The following is a 17743-nucleotide window of genomic DNA, read 5'->3' on the forward strand; positions in this document are numbered from 1 at the left end:
TCTCTCTCTCTATCAGCGTAAATTGACAAATATTACATCACAAAACTAAAATATTTTCCCCACAAAAACAAAAAAAAAAGCAAACTAAAAACGGTGCTATCTCTCTGTCCGGGAGTGTAAATATTGAAAATGTACCCTGCTACTAACAAGTGCTTTGTCTCCTTCTTGTAACGAAACCGTTGTATCGTGGAATTTTCATTAAGTTTCTCGTTATGTTAATCATTACAACCAAGTAGGCGAAGTTATTGTCGAGCAACAGAATAATTATCGAAATACAACTAGCATTTGCCGCTAAATAGGAAATAAAACTCGTCAAGTAAACACGTAGACTAGTAATAGAATACCATACGCTACGATATAATAGAGTATCGCGTTGTAAGTAGTAAGGTGTGAATCGATTAAAAACATAGAGACACTACTTGAAATTGTTTCATTTGTCATTTCTTATTCTTTTTTTTTTTGTTTGACGAGGCATGAGCGTGAGCCCAGTGCGCTCGTCGAGTTTTCTTTCTTTTCTTAACGTTCCTGTCAAGGAGATCAACGTACCTCTGTGTACGGATGTGACGTTACTCGACCGTGCCCTATACACAGTATACACGTATCTCGTCGTCGCAATGCAGTACACATATGTCCGGGATGTTCGCGAAAGGCTCCCCGTTGGGGAGGAAGTACGGACACAATTCGACTCTACGCATGATTGTTTGGTATCGAGTGCAATTGCGTGCCAAGACGTACCGGTACACGTTGATACCGTATCCTCGGAGGATCGAAAGGGTATTGCTGGAAGTTTGATCGAGAAACCTCGAATAAACGCGCAAACCGCGATTATCTATTGTCGCGAGATTCGAAAGAGTAGTAAACCTACTACTGCTGCTGCTGCTGTTAACTCGACGCGAAAATCGGTCGGAAAGCAGTGAAAGCGAATCGCGATTTTGGTGTGTGCAACGTGATTCGACGAACATCGGTGCGATTAAGGTTGGTTGGTCTCTTCTCGCAAGGTAGCGTGCTCCAGACTGTTCCTAGTGTTTAGCAATAGTGGAACAGTCGGCGTTGAAACTTCTATACGCGACAGGATCGTTAGTATCTTAGATTGATTCTATTACCTCCCGCTCACTTTAACAAGTGGAAGAACGACCGAAAATGATTCGGAGTGCAATCTTTGCCTCCGTAGGATAGAATCGCACTGCCATCCCGGGTCACCTCGTGCAAAAGGGACCTTAGCCTTAGAAGGTGTTAGCGCTGCCAAAATTATCGGAACACCGCATCCCGTGAAAAATCAGTCCCTCCTTGTGGTCCGTTTGCGTACCGTTTGCTGGGGGTGTGTATTTTTAGACCGAAAGTCAGCTTACACGTGACGGGGTGCATATTTCGGTGGAAGCGTGCGGTGTACACTGGGTCCAGGACGCGTGGGCGTCGCCGCTCTTTTTCGAGGCCAACTATTTAAGCTTCTCGCGTTTCCGCGGCTGAATCAGACAGTCCTCTCCGCGGTATCTTTGCGCAGTCACTCGTTCCAACTGATCAGTATAATACCAGAGTGCGTCTCTCATCAGCTCGAGTCCCTGCAACGGTCAACAACGTTCCCGAAGCTCACGGTAGTTGTGTGGTTGCTCGTTTGGTCAGTTTTGTGTATGGTCGTGATAAAAGACTTATGATTCGATCGGTCGTCGTGTTCTCGTCGGGTCGAACGAACGCGTAGTCGCGCTGCCCGGAAAACAGTAAACCTAACGTAGTGGAGAACATCCTAAGCGATACTTAAACTCTAATACACCTAACGTTCTTATTTATACTCGAAGTGTGCGTGCGTATAACCTAACCCCGAAGGAATTGAATCCTTAAGCCTAGAGACGGTGTTAACCTCTTCACGCTTCTTTCCTCAACCTCACTGTTCAACTCCAAAAACCAAAGTTTGTTTAAGTGGAACCGATGGCACAACGTGCTACCTCAAAGATGCACGTTGCAATTGATTACCCTCGCCACCGGTGCAGATCAAGTACCGCGCGAAGATAGTTATGCGATGTAATCCACGGTATAAGCCCTCAGACACTATAGTTTCTAGAATCCGCAGTTTGCAAGTCCGAAGTACTTAGTAGACTAACTTACAGCAATACTTTGTTACATACGACCGTCAAAAAGCATGCTCCTACCGCTTGACGATTTTCGATATCCTCGTTACAATTTTGTCTTACTTCCTTCTCCACTAGCTCGCTCAATCATTCATATCTCGATACTGCTATCTCATCGAAGAATCTTAATGCCCTGATTTCGATTCGCGTCACTGAACGATCAAGGATGGTGTGTCCGTTGAACTCCTCCTTCGTCAAAGTAAATCATTCTTGGTGTACACCTGGTATTTTTATAGTACTATACTCAAGACCCATTAATAATAACGCGGCCGGAATTATTATAGCTTTCGGTCACCCCTATTCTTAACAATTACTAGAGTATGTTCTGAAGATCGTGCGATCCATTCCCTAAGCCTAGCTAGCTCTTAAACCTAAAGCTAGCGCGAGATAATTGTGCGTATTCGATGGAAAATGCAACGTTCTCGTTTTTCCTGCTTTCACGATCGCTTTCAAATCTTACAAGTCACTCGACACACTTCGATCCTAGATTACAAGTTAGCCTCAACGTCAATTATTTGTGGAGTTGAACGAGTACGGCGACAAACCTTCGAAGGGTTTTGTACGAGGTGATCTTTGGTTGCGTGCGGTCTTGAACCTGTATTGATGCTTGCAGCATTTTGATAATTTGGTTACAGGTTGACTCGTGAAATGATAGGTGTAGAATGGCAAGCATTCAGATTTTGTATTGTCTTCGATGTGGGGATTCGATTGGTACGTATAGGATTTGGCCAAGGCAAGCGTTTTTTGGAAGAACGATTTGTGGATCTATGAGGAGCCAAGTCCAGCCATGAACAGCCTGAACAGATGACTCATGACAGCCATGCGTCCAAGCTGACCTTGGCAACAGAGTCGAAATTAGATTTAGATCGAGAGCGGAAGTGCGAGGAGGAGGAAGAGTATAATTGTTGGCACACCCCAGGCTCTGAAGAAACTTGTGGCGCCAGAGGATCAACCTCGGCTAACTACACCACCCGTAACAAGACTCGAAAGGTATTGAACTCGAGGACGATCATCGATGTTATAAACATCGAGGAATGCCGCCTTGTTTTATAAGATAACAAGAAATAGCGAAGTATGCCGATTGCAGAGCGTATTGGAATTACGAATGTGTGAATTTATCAAGCAGCTGGTAAAATTCAACAGTCAAGCCGCATGACAAATGCCTCGGATCTGAATTATCTCTGGAGATCTTAGAAAAGCACTATGTTAACAAGACCGCACGCCATTTACCCACAACTTCATAAATGCAACCGCTAAAAGTGCGAGTACAAGATTTTAATGCCTCGGATTGATAAATGTCCATTCTGGATCGTGTCGAATTACGACTAGTGATACTTCGACTTAAAAGAAGAAACGGGATCGCCAACCGCCTAGCGACTAGCCTAACGATCCCTACTGCCTCGAAACGGATGGTATTGTCTCTCATAGAAACCGCGTAGATATTAGAAGTAAGCTTTTCAAGTATATTATTATGTCCTATAATAAACGACCTATGTAATTACAGCAAAAACTCTTACAATGTCTTGACGATTAATAGAGTATCGATTGTAATTAGTGTATTCACGCGAACCCCCCGAAAAGAACTGCCACGCATCGTTCGGTCTACGAACGCGTTGAGAACCGTGAGTACAGTTGAAGAATTTTGCCTAGTCCTAGCCATACTTCTCTTCGTGAGGGTTGCTCGAAATAGGTTTGTAAGATTCATGTCTTCCACTTATAGTCCTGAACAGGGCTAAAGCGTTAATAATAAAAAAAATTCGTGCCCCTACAAGTAATGTGAAAAACAAGCGCGCGGATTAAGCTCAAGAGAAACTTTTTACGATCTTAGCCCTCCCTAACACTTAGAGACCCTAACATTAAATAATGAAACCTTAAATTTAATTAAAAATTCAAATCAGCAAACAGTACAATTGAAGCACATGGATATGTTGAACGACATTACGGTCGTTCAAGAATAATGGAAGAAGAACTACCAACAAAGAAGAGAAGACCTTCCGAAGAAGTTACAATCCAAGAACAGATGTCACGAATGCCGAATTTGATGAGTAATTGGCTGGCCATTCGAAATAATCACAAAAAAATCTCAAAGAAGGCTATGGAATCAGTTGGTGGAAGCATTCAAGCATTCCCCATAAGCTCGATTCAAAGAATTTCTCATGGACGGCTCTCGAAGCCGAATGTTCAAAGAAAGGATTGTGCATAACGTTCTTAAAAAGTATACGTCTTCAGAAGAGGCACTTGGATTGATTACTCGATGTTTACAAAAGCTTCACAGCAGGTGTATCTTTATTATTGCCGAATGTGTGATTGTTCATACAGCTACAGCACCCGCAGATGACACTGGAAAAATTTTGCAACGGATCTCGTACACGGTGGAAGAAAAGTTATGCACTTTCAAATTGACGACGTGAACCAAATTAAAACTATAGATACATCTTTTCCGGAAAGTTGCGAATCTGGACCCGAAGAATTGGAAGTTTGCGACGACCCGATCGACATTAGTGACTTCATCCACTGTGACTATACAGAAGAGCTGTACAGATTCTAGATGAAGGGACCCGATGATCCTTATTAGCGTCTCGATTCGTCAAATTTCCGTCGGTTGAATGAATGTGTCATCTATATACACATATACACATACATACGTGTCTTTAATTACGATTCCTCATCACACAACGCTTCGCATAATCCCGAGCAAATCATTCATCTCTCTTATTCGATCCTACTTCGCTATCCTGTTTATCTACGTCTCTACCCGAGCGAGAAGCAAGAACTGATCAAGACGCATAGTTTGAATCGATTTCTTTTTCGTGTTGCACAGATGTCCATGGTGCCTCTAATGTTTCGCGATTGGTGGGACGACTTCGACCGACCGGTGTCCAGGATCATGGACCAACACTTCGGCAGGGTCCTGAACCGGGACGATCTAATCTCGCGGTTCTCCGATTTCGGTTTCGATAGACCTGCCCGTTCGATGTTGAGTGGCAGGTATTTCAGACCGTGGCGGAACGTGTCGACTCGCCAGCCATCGAGCGGATCCAGCACTATTCAGTTGGATAACAAGGACAACTTCCAGGTTGGTGACTCGATTGAGTTGTTTGCAAAACGTGAGCGCGATCATTTCTCTCGCAGTTTAGTTGCAGCAGGCTGAAGACTCGAACTTGCTATGCCCGCAGGACACGTTTAGGGTAACTTCGAAGCTTGAGCAGGTTCTTGGTGAATGGTGTTGGTACAATTGACGCAATATTAAAAGCGTGATGGTCCTAATAACTTGTTACCAGACTACATTCAAAGGAGCGCAGACCATATATCCATAGTTACCACTCGATGGTGCGAATCGCTCCCACTGTCACAGACAATGGAAGTGATTACGGTCACCTTTGGGTCGAGTGATAACTATGGATATGGGCCAAGGATGTATCTATTCGTAGACTACACCTGACTGGATGACGACTATTCAAATTTATCAAATTCCAAAATGGTCCGACGTTTAACCAGATATTTCTGTATTAGACAACCTTGATGTAGCTCTAGATTTTAAACGGCTGAGATTTCAATGGTCTGCGTCCTTGCGTGTCTGTTATTGTGTTGTCGCTTTCCGTGAGTGTTGGGGTTTACTTGTAGGAATGAAAATGTACGCTTGTGTCCGGTATAGTTGACGTTCCAGGGCTAAGCAAGCGATCAAAGTATTCTTTGTTAATTCGACATTGTTTCAAGCGATTGATTTCTTTTTATGTGGTCATCGATCGTTCTTCGGTGGCGTGGATGGTAACAATCAGGGCAATTATTGTTTGGCTTGTTCGAAAACCTTCTAGATGGTTGAGCTAGCAAAAGCTCGTGTTATTGTGAGCAAACTTCGTAATGATCAGTTTCTCACGTTCGGAATTCTCATCGTCCCACAATTTTAGCTGGATGTTCAAAGTCTCTCGCAAAAAGTGAATGGCAAACGAGCTGCTAAGCAAGCGCATTTCGTCTCCTGTGGGATCCCACCGTTTCCATAATGAGCAAGCGAGTATGTCACTCCTTGGAGTACCTCGGGCTTCAGCCTACACCTCCAGTCTCACTTGGAATTGGTGAGATCCCACAGAAGGGAATTTAAAGGGAGAACTAAATTACAGAGATGAACAGGAAGATCTAAGATTAAGAGAACGAACAAACTTCAAAGTGTTAATTTTTGCATCGCCGCTATTATTCACCCTCGCAAGCTGTAATTCTGAATCGTCTGTAATTTGGTAAAGCTCGTACGAACTACTAAGTGCTTATAAGAACCTTAAATTTTTATGGGAAACGAGATTTTCGAGCGACTTCGAACTTCCAGGTTTATGCTACGTTCAATTTGAATAGTCCTTCAAACTTTCCACGTGTATCGTCGCAAACTGTGCAACGACTATCCCACAACTTTCCGAAGCAGAAAGTCATGGGATAGTCGCCGCTTTTGACTGGACGTATATGAGAAAAAAAAGCTACGGCGAAGTTTTTGGTTCTGGTTCGAAACGATAGCGTAAACTCGTCTACTAGATAATTATTGCTAAACGAAATACTATTATATTAATAGCAAATATGCACTCGACACCTATATGCAAGGAGGTGTGTTTAAATATTAGTGGTCTTGAGTTAAAAAAGCGTGAACGAAGCGATTAACTTTGATCCCAAAGAAAGCCGAGAAAGGACCCCTCGCGGGGGTCCTTTGGTGAGATTTATCGCGAGATGTAGCCCTCGGAAATGAAACGTGAAAGGCACTCTTCTATATCTTGACGAATTAAAAATTAGTAGAAATCCGTCTCTTTGATTTCACGAGATACGAACTGAATAAAACGCTTTGAATATATTATTGTATTATACTTGGTATATCCCTCTTAATGCGGAATCGTTAACGCACACCAACGAGTACACAAAATGCGCTGTAAACGCCTAATGTAACTTAGTAACTCGATGTTAATTTCAGTTTGTCGGTAACATATGCAGACGCTGTGTGACACAGAGCTAACTGTTCTTTACAATATTCGGAGAGCCGTCACGTATACTGGCCTATAAGCGGTCTAATGACATTAGCTTTTGCGGTACGCAGTTACGAGAATGTTTTTGGTTCCACTATCCCTTCTTTCGGCTAACAGATATTTCCAGATTGAGTAGCTTGCGTATAGATTTCGATATTAATAGTTTTGTGGTAGCATAATTGCGCGGAAGATACGCGAATACGTTAAAGCGAAAGCAATTTATAAAAGAATCCCAACTGAACGGACCAGAAACGTAATTTTTCCGAAACGAAAGAAAAAGAAAAGGAACTGTAACAGAACTACATGGACCGAGAAGCGTGAATCATAAAACGGACAATTTATTTGAACCGAACTCAACGAAGGAATAAAACGACGAATATTTGTGAACGAGTAAAAACTAAGGAAAGTTACTGAGGAACTGGAACACCAGAAGGCCCGAGAACCAATTTCTGTTTTTACCACTACTACTGCTACTACTACTGCTTTTCATAGTCATTTTCTCTGTAGGTTGCATCACCGAATGATTGAGGAACGTGACGTGTCGTGTCGTGTCGTGACGTGTCGTGACGTGACGTGACGTAACGTGACGTAACGTGACGTAAGGTGACGTGACGTGAGGAAACTGCGTTTCTCTAAAACTGCCTTCCCCTCCGCTCTCTTTACAAATGGTTCACAGCACCGCTGTTATAGCGTTTCGAAAAATCAAAAATATATCGTCGGAGACGTTTCGGGGACCAGGTTTTCACCCCCCACGGGGGGGGGGGGGGAGTGACGTCGATTTTCAGCGGAATAGTACAGAATCAGGTCTCGAAAACAACTACTCCGTAGTCAGTGACTCGATTATCGAAGGAAAACATTTTCCATGAAGCGGAAAGAAGGTGCTCCCTGTGATCGCGGCAACGTAGTACAACATAGTTTCTATCGTCGGATCACGCTTTACGCCTGAAGTACGTTCATAAAAAATCACAGTTTAACCGGCTTTTTGCCTCTTTTGTTCTCTTTTTTTCTCTCTTTCTTTTTTCATTTAAAAAGGACTCAAAAAGTCCGCGACGCTCTTCGCACTTCTCCTACTCTTTTCATAAAAGAATTTTTGTATTTTTGTTTTATCATAGGTACAAACGACGATCGTGTAATAGTATTTGATAGCCGAAAAACGGATCGTGTCGCAAGTGTCAGTCTTCTTTTACAGAAAGAACCGAAAATTGTGTGGGATCTGATGTTTTTTGTTCGCGGCGGAGCACCCTCCGCCCCCGAGACCGGGGGCGCCTGCCAACTCCCGGGGATAAACGGCTCTTGATTCTTTCGGATCTCTCTTTCTCTCCTCTCCTTTCTTTTCTCGCTACAATATATTAATTGCTATATAAAAATAAATGCTTCTCGAGTTCTTTAACCGCAAAGATCATAAAAAACGATGCAGATACGAAATCCCTATGTACAAAAATTTGCAGACGCGACTATCTTTTTCTCTGTGTATGCATGCGGTACACGGTTGCACCAACAAATCTTTCACTGTTTTGTTTCCGTTGGTCTACGATTCGAGATACGAAAGTAAAAAGATCGATTTTTATTAATCCTGTTCCCGGACTCTACGGTCGTTTTACTTCCGAGATCACTCGCCGGGCCCTTCAGGATTCCACCTGAAGAACGGCGGCTCGTTCTCTCGCTCTTTCGTACGCTCTTCGTGTCCCTAGTTTGCCGGGTGTTTCTGTTCAAGTGAAGCTGCTAACCACGAGATGGATAGATTACTCATTATCGAAAAAGTGCACAACCGGTGCGAACAAACGGTTCTGTAATTGGCCTTGCCCGTAAGTGTGTGTACGATGTGTGTGTCTCACCTACTTGTATGTAATGCTCGCGTCTTTTCTCGGTTGCGGAAAAAATGGGAACAACGTCACACAAGTAGGCGCGCCTGGTAGCTACATCTTTCCGGTTTTGTTTCCTTTTGCGGCCGTTACGTAGGCCAAAAACACTCGAGACGTTACATTAACTGCGGTAAACGGGATCAAGAATGCTTAAGCAAAGCTTTTTTCGGTCCCTTACATTTTTGTTCAACTATCTCGTCTGATGACTCTGGACGTAATCTCGTGATTCAGAGCAGCACGCGGTTTGTAGATAGTTTATAATAGCGATGCAGATATCGCGCGGGTTCAATGGGTCGATTGTTCAGTGTCGAAGCAATTTTATAGAGGCATGAAATGGTTGTGTGTGTGTGTGCGTACGCTAGCCAAGAAACTCTACGTGATCTTCACCCAGATGTGATCTTCCGGAAGAACCTGCTGTTGGAATTATTTTTGGTGGACAATGGGCCTAGTATGCGTTTCTCGAAAGCAGGCGAAGTCGCCTTCGCCCGCCAAAGCGGGCTGATTTTGTTGCGGAAGCTCGTCTCTCGGTGGTCAATAGCCTATTGTATTTCGCTATTCACGTTAAGAAGTGTACGCAGAATTGTTAATTTGAAGTTGCCAGTAGTGATTCGATGGTTAGACTTTCTGCTATGTTTTATATCTAGGACTCCTCGCTCAGACTAGTTGCATCATGTCGGCCAGAATTGTGTTTGCGCTTTTCCGGATTCTAATTGAATTTGTTGTCCTATGCTTCGTTCTGCAGGTTATACTCGATGTTCAACAATTCTCGCCGGAAGAGATCACGGTGAAGACGGTCAGCAATAACATAATCATAGAGGCCAAACACGAGGAGAGGCAAGACGAGCACGGCTATGTCAGTAGACAATTTCTACGCAGATACGTCTTGCCCCCATCTCACGATGTGATCAACATTACCTCGAGCCTTTCTTCCGATGGTGTATTAACTATCACGGCACCCAAAAAGGTAAGTGACGAAGAGGAGAAGCAGCGGTGGCCCGACGAATCCGAAGATTCGTCCGTCGCCGTTGATCAACCGATCCTCTCCCGACTTTTGCTCTTTTTTCTATTGTTTTGTTTGTTTTTTTTTGGATTTATTTATTTGTGTCTTTTTGGCTTACGACTCTTTCAATTTCCAATCATCCGGTTCTGCCGTTGTGGTAGTTTTAGAGAAGATGGAGTGCCGACCATTTATCTCGATCATAATACGAGTCTGCTCTAAACTATAAAAAGAACGATCTGGCTGTATTAAACATTTTCTCGTCGATGAGTCACAACAGTCACAACATTCGTGTTGCAAAGACGCGTTCATCGACTCGAACTCGATTTTCGACACTCGAGAAAGCTTAACAGAATACAAAACTCTCGATTTGAATACAGTTTTACATTACTCTCCACCTATTAAAATTATTACTGCACGAAATAGTATTTTAATTTCAGAGTCTCGAAATTTTACCTGTGCAGATAGGAATCTATTTTTTTTTAAATGTGCAAACAAGAATACACACAGAGAGAGAGAGAGAGAGAGAGAGAGAGAGACAGAGAGTGGTAAAAGTGTCAACGTGAATTCGAGATTGGAGTCGATGAACTGCGACTACTGAGTGTTCCTCATCAGAATGGTAACTGATCGGTAGTTTCAGATTCTCTCAATATCGAGCAGACATCGTGAAAATACACGGTTGAACCTAACTTAAAGGACGCAAGAACTAACAGAGACATGTATGCTTGATCTTCAAAGCCATAGTGACGCTACATTTTTCTCATTTCAATATCGCATACCTTTTTATAATTCGTATCTTATAGAAATTTAGCACAATTCAACGATTCAAATTTTATAGACCTGATCTTGATCTTGATCTTGATCTTGGGTACAAGTTCAAGTGCAAGGTTAAGTAGCGACACCGCGAGCCGTGATCTCTAAACAAAGGAAAGGTCACGAAATTTCTGAGCATCTTTCACAAGAAATTCGGCCTAAAACATCAGAATCGATTCATATAAACAAACCCTAAAATTGTGATATTTAATGGGCGTAATCGTTGTTGCAAGAAATGGCTTTGGAACTTTAATTATCTCAGATCCATTAAACTAGAACTTATGCATGCTATTTGAAATTACATCTACTTAGCTTTGCCATAAAACCTGCAGGCTGCTAAGAACATTTAGAGCCATTTTTCGCGACAACAATTGGCCATTTTGTATTATTCTGGAGTTTGTTTATACTCGGCGGTCCTGGCACATTTCAACGACGATTTCAACCAAAAAAGAGGCTACCTCAAAAATCGTCACCTCCCCTTGCGCATCTTCGTGATTTCGTCAAAGTTTTCTTACGTAAGGACACGTAACAAGATAATTGAAATGCATCGGTGCATTGACCGCTTACCTAATGCACGTATCTCGAAGTGCTCTTCTCAAACGGTTCGAAATGCGAGGAAATTTCAAACACTAGTCAGACCAAATTATCGTTGCGTACGGACTGTTCAAGCACCGACCCCGTAGGGTGCACTATAAAAACACAAATATAATAAAAGCCTCATTGCATTTCATCCCTTATTTCTGACAATAACTAAAAAAATGCTGTTTCTTTTTAGGGGGAAATAACTAGCGGAGGCGAACGACTTATCGATATAGTGAAAACTGGCGAACCCGCGAGCAAACCGGTCAAAGTGGAAACTACTGCCGAATAAACAAAAACTTAGTTTATAACCCCCCACCCACCCCCTCAAACAGTTTATAGTCTACCATTTGCGTTTATTTTTATATACCAATTTTTACGCGTGAGTATAGAATAACGTTTTGATAAATTTCCCTTTGACAAATTTTGTAATACGGTATCACATGTAAAACGGAAATATACAATTATTCGTAAAATTCAACAAGTTGTAGCAAGTAATTTCCTGGATCTTCTAAAAATATACAATAAAATGTACAATGGATTTCCGGTACAGTATATTACAGTATAAGAGCCTAGATGTCACTTCTGAAGCAGAATAAATCTCGAAAAACGTTTATTTGAAATTGTAACTGTTGTTCATGTATAATTATTTTAATTATTTTTAGATTCCTAAAAATTTGAATCCTTAGACCACTGAACCGTTCGAGTGAATCTGGACGATTCTAAATATTAATATATTTTGTTCATTATCATTCTTCTTCATATATTATTAATTCTAAATATACTCAACCCTCCTATAACATGATTAATTCGTTCATGTGTTGTATCAGAACCGCATGAAGCGATACTTAGAAATAATAGTAACAAGGTAATATTACTTGTAAGTAACGCTATATGGGAACCGTATTACAAGCACACTGTGTTTAGGAGGGTTGTCGAAATTCCAGCATTGTGCTACATATATCGAAACCATGTTCTCGGAGAGTTGAGTATATTGAAAATATTAAGTAATCACTGTTAAATATTTCAACAACTCAAACTCTGTAACCGGCTTCGGGCCAAAACAAACCATCACAAGTGACATCCAGATCAACTTCAAGGTCAGATATAAGAAATAACCAAACAAGAAGGCACAGCAAACGGAAAGAGTAAGAAGGAGAACGGTTGAAAGAAAGAAAAAAAACGTAGTGAGTGTTAAATAATACCCACGGTAAACTGTCGCGCTCCGCACCGGAACCTCCTCGTCTACATTTTCTCGTCCTGTTGTATCAGCAGTCTCATGGACCACGTAAAAGAAGCGGAAGTATGGTTCACTGGTTGGTGGGTCTTCGGGTGTTCTTCACGTCCGAACTAAACGAAGGTTGATTTACGAATGCACCGAGCGTCCGTGGCGAGCCGGTTTATATAGGCGCGCGCCGTCGCAGCGTGGAACCTTCTAGAAGCTACGCCGGCAACCGGCACCCGACACCTAAATGCGCATTATCCTTTTGTTCCTGTTTGCAACATTTTTACACCCATTTACTCGATTGACGCCAACTCCATCATCTTCCTCGAGCCAAGAGCTATCATTTGACAGCTTGTCGAACAGAATCATCAACGTTTTCGATGAAAATTAAAGAAAATACCAAGTATTGATCGGCCGAGCCCGGGGCATGCATTCTGGCACGTTCTCCCGCTCGGAGCCCCACCATAACCTAAGCCACACGAGATCGCAGCCTCTCTTTCTCTTTTTCGAACGATAGAACGGTTACGACCTATCTAGCCGTGTTGATACACAAACAGAGCCGGCCGTGTGAATTTTATTTGTTTTGATTGTCACGACCGGCACACAGAAAGGACCGCTCCCAGGAAGCCCGGCGTAGATTCTAGAATCAAGGGCGAATCGAGGTCGTCCTTAGCGTGTGTACTACGCAGAACCTACGCTTTTCCTAGCATATTTTGCGCAGTAGCCATTGTTTTCGTTGTTTGGACGCGGATGAATGACAACCGGCATTTTTCGATGGACTCGAGGGATTTATTTCTCTTGGGGTATTGCTTGAACCGTATTTTTTATACACTTAATGGAATGAGATATCAAAATATGAAAGTGAACATATTTAATTATAAAATAAAGATGGAAGTTAATATAGCTCCAAGTTATTTTTAACTTCATAAATCCATTGACCCTTATCCTTCAACTATTTCCCGTTTCCTTATGTATGCATGCTGCATAGATTCGTGAATGAATCATTCCGTATCACTTTTACTCATGCTCATTTTCGTTTACATATACAAGTGTCGATGACCGATAAATTATTATAAACTTCTTTTTTTAATTGTCTTTACGTAAACCTGCATTTATATCTACAGTGAGTATTGTTGTTCACATTGAAGTAGATTATACTGCTTTGTTCCTCTTTCGTTCAGTAATGAACAATCCATGGGAAACAATCCAGCTCCTCCTTTTGCCTGTCTGACAAACATAGATGTAGAACCTGAAGATATGTTGATAACTGTTTTTATTTTCTGCTTCGAACTTACTAACGCGGGTAGATGAAAATAGGATGTGGTTATACATATATGTAGGTATTGACACCGTCAACACGACCGTACGACCAAAATAACAATGTGATAATGTTGCGTAATACTTCGGGATCATATTCGATCAGCCTGCAACGGAATGTTTCCAAGTACTATCACGTGTTTCTGAAACTACGCGGCAGTCGTCCGGAACCCCTAAACGAATCCTAACCGAATTTTGACGAAGCAAATTCGTAAGAAAGGACGGCGGTGAGTTGAAGGTCATTCGGAGGCGTGCCCACGATACGAACGCATGACGCAATAACGTGGCTGCGTGTTTACAAACATAAGAGTCACGAACTCGGCCGGCGTGTGGCTAACGTTCCGCAATTAATCTAATTCACTGACTAAAAGACGACCTCATTAAGCAGCCGTGGAATGCAAGTTCAACTTTGTTACCTTACCGAGCGTCTGAGACGGTTTCAGATTCGTTTGTTGACGGTGCAGATTGCTTTTTATCACTAGAGTTACTACGGAAGTCGAAGTTTCCAATTTCAGATTACAAAATAATACTATTACAGAAGATATCACGACTGTTTTCGCTGCAACTTATTTAGGAGATTGGGCTCTACAATAAAACCAGATTGACATTGAAGCAAGCATGTGTTTTAATTTATATAATACAATACAATCAATTTTAGTAAGTTTTGAAATTAATTGACAGTATATCTACTATATTTTGTCACTGTCTTATCAAACGTATTCTTTATCTATTGATTCTGATCTACAGCACTCCTTTATACTCGATTTAATTACTTAAACCCTGTCGAGTACGATAATTGAATCAGATAGAGAACAGAGTTTGTATATTATTTGATGCGTATCACAATCTTGATTACAAAATTTTGAACGTTCGATCGCCTGTATACGATTCCCCATACCCCTATTGATATACATACATACATATATTGGTTAGTTAGTTTTTTGAAAATCCCAACTGTTCCTCCTTTGAATTATGAACAGTAACGAGAAACAATTAAAATATGTGATATTAGTGAAACATTTTCGTAATTGTTGCACAATATGATTAAACCAAATGCTGCCACTCGTAGGCCCATCTGTTATTGCTTTTTAAATATTTCTGCGAATGATAAAGTACTAAAAAATCCAGATTGCAAAAGCCTGCTAATATCAATGCTACGTAATGACTTAAAGACTGACCGTTAATATGTAGAATGCACACCAGTATAATTGGATTTATGTTTCTAAATGTATCGTGGTGTATCGTAATTCTGATGCAGCGTATTCATTGAAGAGCTGTCTATAATATTTAGCCTTACGTACTCCGAAAAGTGTTTCGAGGGCCATATTAAAAAGTGCTAAACTAAGAAATTTGGCATGGTTAACATTTGCAACATACATAAACATTTCGATGCAAAGTGCGGCTTCTCAAATTCTCGACTGTCGAGAGAACATACGAAGTTTAAAAAATTGAATGCCTGCCTTTGAGAAGGTAATACATTATTGCGCAATACGTGCCGCTGGCAGCAGCTGTGGCATTATTGAATTTTCGTTGCGCACCTAGACCAGTTCTGCACGCCTGGAAGATGCGCAATTAATGCAATTTTATTCAAAGAAATGTGGGGTCCAGAGAAAGCTGGTCTACGTCCCTCTTGAGAGAGGCTTTGTGTGTTACTCGGACGCATAATGCGTCGCGCGACAAAACAGGATTAACCTTCCTTCGCGAGGGTAAGGATCAAGGTATCGGAGCTACCGAGGTACAATGATGCGCAGATGCTTCGATAAATTCGCCAGCGGAAAAATGGAGAGGTATGGAACGGTTGTCACGTCCAGATGGGGACTGCTAGTTCACGGTGCCTTGAATCCGTTTCCGTAGGTGCACGAATGCGTGAAATCCTGGGAACGGGACGACGGTTTTGGGATCCGAAACGTCGATATGGACATGGACGCGTTACATCGAATAACATAAATATAGCAACGGCAGTTTTGCAATCGCGAGGTCGGTGGATATGTTTAGAATGTAGGATGCAGGCGTGCGATGAACATTTTTGCGTGACCCGACGCACTGTGACGTTCGCAGCGTTCGTCCAATTCGCGACTCTTCAAATTATTGAATTGGGGAATTGGAGACAAAGCTACCTGATAGCTACGGAATTTTCGAAAACTCATGTCAACCCCTCTCCCAGAAGATTTTCTTCGCAGTTACGATGATTGAAATTTCATTGACCTTAACATATGGACTGCCGTGGGAATTTTGTGTTTCATACAAGTCTTGACTATTTCATTCGTATAAGTATAAACGATCAGAAATGTTAATAATGATTATTTATTACTTGATAATGAATTTTCCACCTTACGCATCTTACGCGTCTCACACTTATGAATATTATATCGATGACAGAGGAGTGATCATTTTGATTTAAAAGAAGTGAAGGCTAAACTTTCATTCAGGGGACCAAATATTTTTAGCTTTTCTGAATGTAATATTATACAATTCGACGAAAAAGTGATAAAACTTTAAATTAGAGTGCGAGGAATCCAAGTTTCAGAGTGCGGAGATCACTCGTTTAAAAGTTATACACGAATAAACTTGTTCGCTTTCAAAGGCGTTGAACAGGTTAGAACATTGCCATATTGGTATCCAGACATAGGGGGTATGATGTAGTGAGCTGATCTGTTAGGTCTGGGTTTGGTCTATGTTAGGTCTTGGATTTAAAGTTTTACCATTTTTTTTCGTCGAATAGTATGATATTACATTCAGAAACTTCCTGTTTGACATCCTGTTTGAAATCTTCATCACGATTCGACAGTATACAGCGAAAGGGACTAACATAGCTTATCTGTAATTTATTCAATCCAGTTATTCATTGATGTATAATAAGAAAGTTTTTGAAAGTCTTGAACTCTAATACCGCATCTCTGATACCACTTATTTAAAGTAGGCGACAGCAATGCTTAGCACGTCATTTACGATTGGCAAAAGTGTGGTCGATAACTGGTGACTTAAAATCAGCACACTTAACTAGAATATGTATAAGCTTCCAATGATTTAAATATCGTTCAAGTTTAAAAATTAAACACTACAGGTAATATTCGTCCAGCGGTGAACTGGTTAATTTCTCTACCATACAAGTAATTATAGAAATTTATTTTTAATAATGTTACTAAAAAAAACAACGAAATTGTGCATTGGGAATGCTCCGGTCCGTTGAATTCCAGAATATTCTACAAATGGTTGCAGCAGGCAATCAATAGTTGGAGCGGACGAGTTTTGTACATAGTCTGTATGTATATTCGATTCGAGGAAATGAAACTGATGCAGAGCATAAAAATAAAAAGCAACGTAATAAATATAAAAGTGTTTTTGAATACACATTTTATCTGATTGGACTTCTCAAAGCTTTTTTTTCTGTTTAATCATTATCGAAACATTTTATATGGAAATGTAAATATTATTTGCCTCCGCTTTGTGCGTCGTAAACAGAGACATTAAGCCATATATTAGATGCATAAATAACAAGTTTGTGTATATGCGAGGCAACGTGCTCCGAATCACGTACTCTCGAATCGCCTGCACTAAATGCGAAGGTTCTTAACACGCGATCGTTCCTGACCTAGGTTCACTAAGATTCTTGTAAAATGTCAAAGCTATACTAAGCTCGACTTAATCTAAAAGCAATTATCTGCTTCCATACTGCGTCGTGGAAAAAAATGTTCATCCGTTTGAGAGAAACCGATAACGGCAGGTTTATGTCCATCATTCATCAATGTAAATTTTTCTAAAGTTTTTTTATAATTCGTCCAAACACCTAATAACCTAGCAGTTGATGCCACATAAAACTATACGTAGAT

General features: G+C 41.2%; 1 protein-coding gene across 1 annotated transcript; it reads left to right on the top strand.

Moving 5' to 3' along the window:
* The first annotated feature begins 934 nt into the window (after nt 1–934).
* LOC143207112 (protein lethal(2)essential for life) lies at nt 935–11714 on the top strand. The gene is made up of 3 exons (XM_076420208.1): nt 935–5199; nt 9725–9946; nt 11568–11714. The coding sequence occupies exons 1-3, from the start codon at nt 4945–4947 to the stop codon at nt 11661–11663; spliced, it is 573 nt and encodes a 190-aa protein (XP_076276323.1). The 5' UTR covers nt 935–4944; the 3' UTR covers nt 11664–11714.
* Nucleotides 11715–17743: the final 6029 nt, after the last annotated feature.

The sequence above is a fragment of the Lasioglossum baleicum genome, chromosome 3 (genome assembly GCF_051020765.1).
Source record: "Lasioglossum baleicum chromosome 3, iyLasBale1, whole genome shotgun sequence".
In the NCBI taxonomy this organism is placed as follows: Eukaryota; Metazoa; Arthropoda; class Insecta; order Hymenoptera; family Halictidae; genus Lasioglossum; species Lasioglossum baleicum.

Bases quoted from the DNA above. Each gene is read 5' to 3' on its own strand.
- LOC143207112 (XM_076420208.1), top strand. From the start codon at position 4,945: ATGTCCATGGTGCCTCTAATGTTTCGCGATTGGTGGGACGACTTCGAC. The intron at 5,200-9,724 runs GTTGGTGACTCG...TTCGTTCTGCAG, and splicing joins ATAACAAGGACAACTTCCAG to GTTATACTCGATGTTCAACA. The intron at 9,947-11,567 runs GTAAGTGACGAA...GTTTCTTTTTAG, and splicing joins CTATCACGGCACCCAAAAAG to GGGGAAATAACTAGCGGAGG.